The sequence below is a fragment of the Rhinopithecus bieti genome, unplaced genomic scaffold (assembly GCF_001698545.2).
Source record: "Rhinopithecus bieti isolate Rb0 unplaced genomic scaffold, ASM169854v2 scaffold_31527, whole genome shotgun sequence".
Classification (NCBI taxonomy): domain Eukaryota; kingdom Metazoa; phylum Chordata; class Mammalia; order Primates; family Cercopithecidae; genus Rhinopithecus; species Rhinopithecus bieti.
This window is the reverse complement of record NW_016813959.1, coordinates 1,466,070-1,474,488: the sequence shown is the minus strand read 5'-3', so window position 1 is coordinate 1,474,488 and position 8,419 is coordinate 1,466,070. Positions and strand designations below refer to the sequence as shown.

At 37.6% G+C, this 8,419-nt stretch overlaps 1 protein-coding gene across 1 annotated transcript in view; it reads left to right on the top strand.

Moving 5' to 3' along the window:
- Nucleotides 1–8,125, top strand: part of CEP135 (centrosomal protein 135) — an 80,607-nt gene extending 72,482 nt beyond the window's left edge. The window contains exons 26-27 of the mRNA XM_017849286.1: nt 474–587; nt 7,191–8,125. Coding sequence (XP_017704775.1) covers nt 474–576 — 103 coding nt within the window. The 3' untranslated portion in view covers nt 577–587; nt 7,191–8,125. The remainder of the gene's footprint in view (nt 1–473; nt 588–7,190) is intronic.
- Nucleotides 8,126–8,419: the final 294 nt, after the last annotated feature.

The following is an 8,419-nucleotide window of genomic DNA, read 5'->3' as shown; positions in this document are numbered from 1 at the left end:
ATTATCTTATATATTATATGTAATTAGTATATTAGTGTTATACTATATGGTATAGTATATAGTATATTAGTATATATATAATTAGTGTAACTAGTATATTAGTATTACTATTAAATTTAAATCCTATGTCTTTGTATGATTTTTAAGTAGTGGATAAAAGATTTCAATTTAAAGAATATGTACTATAAGAGATTGTTCAAAGCCATTATGTTATAACCATGTCAGAATAGCAGGCTGTCTTTAAAATAATACCTTAGAAGCAAAATGCTCCTCACTATACATATAATATTTAATTTTTTAATTGAAATCTTTTATCCACTACTTAAAATTGTACAAAACATAGGATTTAAATTTAATAGTAATACTAATTAAATAATTTATTACAAATTTGCTAATAACTATTATATTTGTATACTATTTTATTTTTCCTGGTGCTTGCATATATCTCTCTCTTGTTTGATCTTTACTAATAGAGAACGAGCAATCCAAGAGATGCGTCGACATGGTCTTCCTACACCACCCCTTAGTTCCACTCTGAGGTCTCCTTCACATTCTCCTGAACATATAAATGCGTAATTATCAGAAAGGTATGTATGTAACACCAAGGACAGGCAAAACTAATCTGTGGTTGTGAAAATTCAGAAAGTTGTTTTCTTAATCAGGAGAGGGGAGATTGCCTGGGAAGGCGTCCAGGAGAACTTCCTGGAGTAATGGAAAAGTTCTGTATCTAGGTTATAGTAGTTATGTGGGTATATACAATTGTAAAAATTCATAAAACTGACCATTTACAGTGTGTGCTTTTTTTTTTTTTTTTTTTTTTTTGAAGAGATGGGGTCTCAGCCAGACACAGTGGCCCACACCTGTTATCCCAGCACTTTGGGGAGGCTGAGGCTGGAGGATCACCTGAGGCTAGGAGTTTGAGACAAGCCTGGGTAACATAGTGAGATCCCCATCTCTACAAAAAATACGAAACTTAGCCAGGCATGGTGACACACGCCTATAGTCCCAGCTACCAGCTGCTGGGGGGTGGGGGAGGATACTGAGGCAGGAGGATGGCTTGAGCTCAGAAGGCTGAGGCTGCAGTGAACTGTGATTGCACCATTACAGTCCAGTCTGCATGACAAAGCAAGCCGCTATCTCCAAAAAAAAAAAAAAAGGAAAAAGACAGGGTTCGCAGTATCTTGCCTGGGCTGGCCTCAAACTCCCAGGCTCAAGCAGCCCTCGCACCTCAGCCTCTTGAGTAGCTGGGACTGCAGGCTGGCCCATGCATTTTATCGTATGTAAATTATACCCGAATTTAAAAAGAGAAGACATCTACAGCATAACGTTAAATGACACAGGGTATTCTTTGATGAAGGGCTAAATTCAAGCTACAAATAATAGGTAGTAAAAATGTAGACAAAGCATAGAAACAGGAGTACACATGGCACAGTAGTCCCAACCTGGCAGGAAGGGCAGGCTGTGGGGGAATAATGAGGGAGAAAGGTTTGGAAGTTAGAGTAGAATATATAGAGTATTATATTGAATGTGAAGCTAAATTAGAGATTGTAGACTTTATTCTGTAAGTCAAGGGAAACCATGAAGGTCAGTCCTTCTATGTATAGGATGGGTACAAGGGAAGGGTCAAGATGAAAGAACTGTTTCTGGTAGATTAATTTCACACCTGTCTTTCAACCATATTGGAAAGGATAGGAACTAGAGGTAGAGAGTCCAGTAAGTGGTATGAAATGGGTAGTATAATAGTTCAGGATTAGTATAATAATATTGAAAACTAGGACTGAATTTTTAAAGTAAACTATGATACATATACAGAAAGGTACCATATCATAGATACATAGTTCGATGAAGTTTTTCGATGAACAAATTGAACACATCCAGGTAACCTGCATGAAAATCGAAAAAACAACAGGCCAGGCACGGTGGTTCACACCTCTGTAATCCCAGCAATTTGAGAGGCTGAGGTGGGTGGATCACTTGAGGTCAGGAGTTCAAGACCAGCCTGGCCAACATGGTGAAACCCTGTCTCTACTAAAAATAGAAAAATTAGCTGGGCATGGTGGCACACGCCTATTGTCCCAGCTACTCGGGATGCTGAGGCAGGAAAATTGCTTGAACCCAGGAGGCAGAGGTGGCAGTGAGCCCAGATCACGCCACTGCACTCCAGCTTGGGTGACAAAGTGAGACTCCATTCAAAAAAATAAAATACAATATAAAGCCTGGCACAGGAGACTGAGGTCGGAAGACTACTTGAGCCCAGTTCAAATCCAGCCTGGACAACAAAGCAAAACCTCATATCTTGATATCTTGATAATCATTTGGTAGTTTCCAGTTTGGACTATTACAGATAGTGCTATGGTTATACTTAGAAGTGAAATGGATGGATCACTGGATATATGTATGTTCAAGCTCTAGTAGATATGGCAAAACTGTTTTCCAAAGTAGTTGTAACGTGCTAGGACGCATTTGACTGAGGAAGGATCAAAGGGATGTGCTGATTCACTGGAAATGGGAATGAATGGGAAAGAAACGTGAGTCAGACCTAGGCTTTGACAGGTAGTGACTGTGAAAATGCATACTCATTGACAGAAATAGTTACGCCAGTATTGTTTAAATTGATACATTTCTTTGCCTCTTTTGATAGAAATATATAGAAGATAATTAAACATTTCCTCTGACTCAGAATCCTCATTGTGAACATTAGTTATGTGCTGTTCTTTAACATACTGATGCCCTCATGTTTGTAGAGCCTAGGTTTAAATGATTCCTGATTGCTCTGCTTTTGCTTTTGTGTTTGATTAAGGCATTTATTTTTCTCTTTCACTTTGCGGACCACTTCTCAGTGTTCACTGTAGTCACTGTGTCCTTCTTGAATTGCTGTGTTATTTTCATGTGACCAGATGGTTCACCTTCTTGTTACAAAGCCTTGTAAAAGTGTGACACAGACATTTTCTCATGTTTGATTCACAGCTGCAGTTTAGATCAGGGGTTGGTTGGTAAACTAGGATCTGCAAGCGAAATCCATACCACTGCCTATTTGTGTAAATTAAGCTTTATTGGAGCACAGCCACACCCATTTGTTAACAGATTGTCTTAAGACTGCTTTACTGCAGTGGCTGAGTTGAGTAGTTTTGACAGACCCCATGGCCCACAAATCTAAAATATTTACTTCTGTCTCTTCACATCATGTAGCTCTAGAAAAACTCAACTGTAGACCTGTAAGAAAATAAGAGTGAAAGGCAAATAATTCCTTGGTTTTTTGAAAATAAGCTTGACTTTGTAGAGTCCCTGAAAGAGTATTGGGGACTCTCAGGGATCCCGACTGCACTTTAAGAACTACTGATGTGGAACGTAGATTCCTGCAATCCCTAAAACTGTGATGAATTAGACATTGCATTTTTGTTTTGTTTTGTTTTTTGAGCCAGGGTCTCACTCTGCCACTGGAAGAATGTGGCATGATCATAGCTCACTGAAACCTCAAACTTCTGGGCTCAAGTAATCCTGCTGCCTCAGCCTCGGGAGTAGCTGGGACTACAGGCACCACACCCATCACCACTATCTAATTCTAAGATTTTTTTTATCTCCCCAAACAGAAATTCTGTACCCATTAAACAATCACTCTCCAATCCCCAGACCTCACCTTCCCAGCTCCTAGTAACTTCAAATCTACTTTTCTGGTCTCTATGAATTTGCCTATTTTACATTTTCATATAAGTGAAATCATACATTTGTTCTTTTGTGTCTGGCTTATTTCACTTAGAATAGTATTTTCCAGGTTCATCCGTATGTAAGATATACCACATTTTAAAAATCCTTTCGTCAGTTAAAGACACCTGGGTTGTTTCTACCATATGGTTATTGTGAATAATGCTGCTATGAGCATTGGTGTATAAGTATCTGTTTTAGTCCTTGTTTTCAAATCTTTTGGTATATACCTAAGACTAGAATTGCTGGGTCAGATGGCAATTCTGTTAAAACTTTTTGAGGGACTGCCAAACTGTTTTCCACATGCTGCACCCTTTTATATTTCCACCAACAATGCATGAGGGTTCCTGTTCTCCACATCATCACCAACACTTGTTATTTTCTATTTTTAAAAATTTCAATGATTCTAGTACATGTGGATTAGAAAACTTTTATAACCATTAACAAACTCATAATTTATAACTTTGTAATAATTTGCAATTAATTTTTGAGGTATATTGAGATTGTTATTTACTAATCCATTTCCACTCATATTTTCTAAATATTGTCAACAAAACTAATTTTAAGAGATTTCCCCAAGCACTCAGAAATGAATTGCTCAAGGAAAAAAAAATGAATTGCTCAACTATAAAATGGCATCTCAGATTAGTGTCTCTCTAATAGTTAAAATACATAATCCAACTTTTATTCTTTCTTTTTCGACTATCATATCTAATGCATGCTATTTGAGTAGGAAAAACCAACAAAAGTGTTTTTCCGATTCTCGTACACCACTCAGCACACCACTTCAGACATCGTATTCTCCAGCAGACACCAACTGATCTCAGTTTCAACATTTAACTCAATTCTGACATTATCTGCCTGGAGACAGTGTCAGATCCCACAGATTAAGAGCTCAGTCCCACAAATCCCTTCCCCTTGACTTCAGATGCCAATCGCAAGTCCCAGGTTGTGATCTGTGCTTCTGACTGATGAGGTTTCCACAACCCCCTCATCACATTCTATTAATTTGCTAGAGCAGCTCACAGAACTCAGGGAAATATTTTACATTTACCTGCTTATTGAAAAGGCTATTACAAAGGATACAGATTAACAGGCAAATGGAAGGGATGCATAGGGCGAATTATTAGGAAAGCAGCTCAAAGCTTCTGTGCCTTCTCATAGAGCACCACCCTCTAAGCATCACCAAGTGTTCAGCTATCTGAAAGGTTCCTGAACCCAGTTTTTGGAGGTTTTATGCAAGTATCACTAAGTAGGCATGATCGATTAAATCATTAGCCATTGGTGATAAACTCAACCTTCAGCCCTTCTCCTCTTTCTGGAGGTTGAGGTGTGGGGTCAGTGGCCCAATTCTCTAATCATGCTTTGGGCTTTGTGGTGATCAGCTCCTGTCCTGAAGCTGTCTAGGGGCCCCTAGCCACCAGTCATCTCATTTGCTTGCAAAAGACACAATTATCACTGTGGAGATTACAAGGAACTATGGACCAAGAACTAGGGGCAGAGACCCAGTATATACAGTCATGCATTGCTTAACAACAAGGGATATGTTCTGAGAAATTTGTTTTAGGTGTTTTCATTGTGCAAATGTCATAGAATGTATGTACTTACACAAACCTAGACGGTATATAGCCAACTGCATACCCAGGCTATATCGTATAGCCTCTTGCTCCTAGGCGATAAATCTGTACAGCATGTTACTGTACTGAATACTGTAGGCAGTTGTAACACGGTGGTATTTGTGCATCTAAACATAGAAAACGTACAGTAAAAATACAGTTTAAAAGATAACCAGTGGTACACCTATATAGGGGACTTACCACAGATGGAGCTTGCAGGACTGGAAGTTGCTCTGGGCTAGTCAGTGAGTAAGTGGTGAGTGAATGTGAAGGCCTAGGACATTCCTGTTCACTGCTATAGACTTTATAAACACTGTATACTTAGCTATACTAAATTTATTGTTTTAATTTTCTCCAATAATAAATTAAACTTAGCTTACTATAACTTTTTTCCTTTATAAACTTTTAATTTTTTTTTAACTTTTGACCCTTTTATAGTGACACTTAGCTTAAAACACAAACAGATTTCATAGCTGTACAGAAATGTTTTTTCTTTATTTTCTTATTATATAAGTTTTTTTATATTTCTGAAATTAATCTTTTGTTTTACTTTTTAAAGTTTTTTGCTAAAAGCAATGACACAAACACACACATTATCTTAGGCCCACATAGAGTCAGGATCATCAGTATCACTGTCTCCTTCCTGTACATGGTGCCACACTGAAAGGTGTTCAAGGAAAATAATGTTTACAGAGCTGCCCTCCCCTGTGATAACAGTGCCTTCTTCTGGAATACTTCCTGAAGGACCTGCCTGAGGCTGTTTTATAGTTCACTTTTATTTTTTAATGAGTAAGAGTACACTCTAAAATAATGATTAAAAGCATAACATACTAAATACTAAGCAATAGGAAATTTTCAGTTCTGTTATAATCTTTTGGGACCACAGTCTTTTATGCAGTCTGTCATTGACCAAAATATCATTATGGAACATATGACCATATTTCTGTGTGTTTTTTTTTTGTTTGTTTTAAGAGACAAGGTCTCGCGGTCTCGCTCTGTTGCCCAGACTGGAGTGGTGCAGTGTGCCATCAGAGATCACTGTAACCTTGAACTCCTGGGCTCAAGCAGTTTCCCACCTTGGCCTCCTGAGTAGCTGGGACTACAGGTGTGTGCCACCACACCCAGCTAATTTTTGTATTTGTTTTAATAGATATTGGGTCTCACTGTGTTGTCCAGACTTGTCCTGAACTCCTGGGTTCAAGCGATCCTCCTGCCTCAGCCTCCCAAAGTGCTGGGATTACAGGCATGAGCCACTGCACCCAGTTTGTATTTCTTATTATAATGCAGTATCACACAGACTCACGGAGGAAACATAAAATACAGAGACATATAAATAAAGAAACAAAAATCACTTTTTTAAACAAAAGTATAAGCCAGGCAGGGTAGCTCACACCTGTAATCCCAGCATTTTGGGTAGGCCAAAGTGAGCGGATCACTTGAGCTCAGGAGTTTGAGACTAGCCTAAACAACATAGTAAGACCTTGTCTCTACTAAATACCAAAAAAAGAAGCCAAGTATGGTGATGTGCACCTGTTGTTCCTGCTACTCTGGAGGCTGAGGCAGAAGGATCACTTGAGCACGGAAGATCAAGACTGCAGTGAGCTATGATCATGCCAGTGCACTCCAGCCTGGGCAACACAGCAAGACCCTGTCTCTAAATAAATAAATAAATAAAATAAAGTACAATGAATAAAACAGTACTTGAATTTTAAGAAGTAGAACAGTACTTCTTAAATATAACTGGATTTGGGTCACAGAGTTTTATTAGATTCTATAATTTCATTTAAAACACTGAATTTCAGTTTTTTATGAATATGTTGAATAACTTCATCATTTTTCTCTTAACCCACTTTTCAATTTCCCGCCTTTCAGAATAATGGTTTTCAATGAGTTCCTATGTGGAGTTTTAGAAGAACAGAACAGTAATGAAATATTTGAAGTACTTGTTGCTGAAAATCATGAACATGGACACAAATTCTACCTCTGTCAACTTTTATTTAAATCAGTGAATATGTTAAAAAGTTTGGTTTAAAAGAACTATATCTATATGTATATTTTCATATATATGACAGAACAAGAATATGTATTAATAGTGCCTAATGTTATATCTATGTTTTTATTATTCATGAATTAAATTACTAAAAGTATGTTTATACTGTGAATTAATATAATGTATTCACATTATTCTTTAATAATCTGTTTCTTGATAACCCATGATACATGTATGTAAATATTCTTACAGTACTTGTTTTTAGTTTTCATGCCTATGTTTAGCCCATATCTTAATGTATTCACAAAGAATGATCAACTTTGATGCTATGCTGTCATGCTTAACTTTTTCTTAAAATTATTTCATAGATTTACTGTCTGTTGTCAAGGGGAATATATTCAGGTCTGGTCTTCTTATAATAGCAGAGGTCTTGGTAAAATAATGATTACCATATATAATGTGTTATTGCCATCTAGAAGAACTATGATGAGAAAGAAACATTTATATATTATGTAAAATATTTTAACTATCATCACATGGCTTCTCTGTGTAACACAGATTCTATCAAAAGCAAACTAAAAGCTATATACAGAGTTTTGTGTAAAACAATAGAACGGAAATTTGGGGCATTTTTCTAGGAAATAAAATTCCTCAGTGTATTAATCTAAGGTTTCAAAGTATAAAAGTATATGGGTAGGCCGGGTGCGGTGGCTCACACCTGTAATCCCAGCACTTTGGGAGGCCAAGGTGGGTAGATTACCTGAGGTCAGCAGTTTGAGACCAGCCTGGGCAACATGGTGAAACCTGTCTCTACTAAAAATACAAAAATTAGCCAGGCTTTATGGCGGGCGCCTGTGATCCCAGCTTCTTGGGAGACTGAGGCAGGAGAGTTGCTTGAACCCGGGAGGTGGAGGTTGCAGTGAGCCAAGATTGCACCATTGCACGCCAGCCTGGGGGACGGAGTAAGACTCTGTCTCAGAAAGAAAAAAAAAAAAAAAAAAGTACATGGGGCAAATACAGTAAAACATTTTGTTAAATTCTAATATACATTCAGTGATACCACTCTTTTTCTTCTAAACCTGTGTGTTATAATTTATCAGTTCCCCAAAAT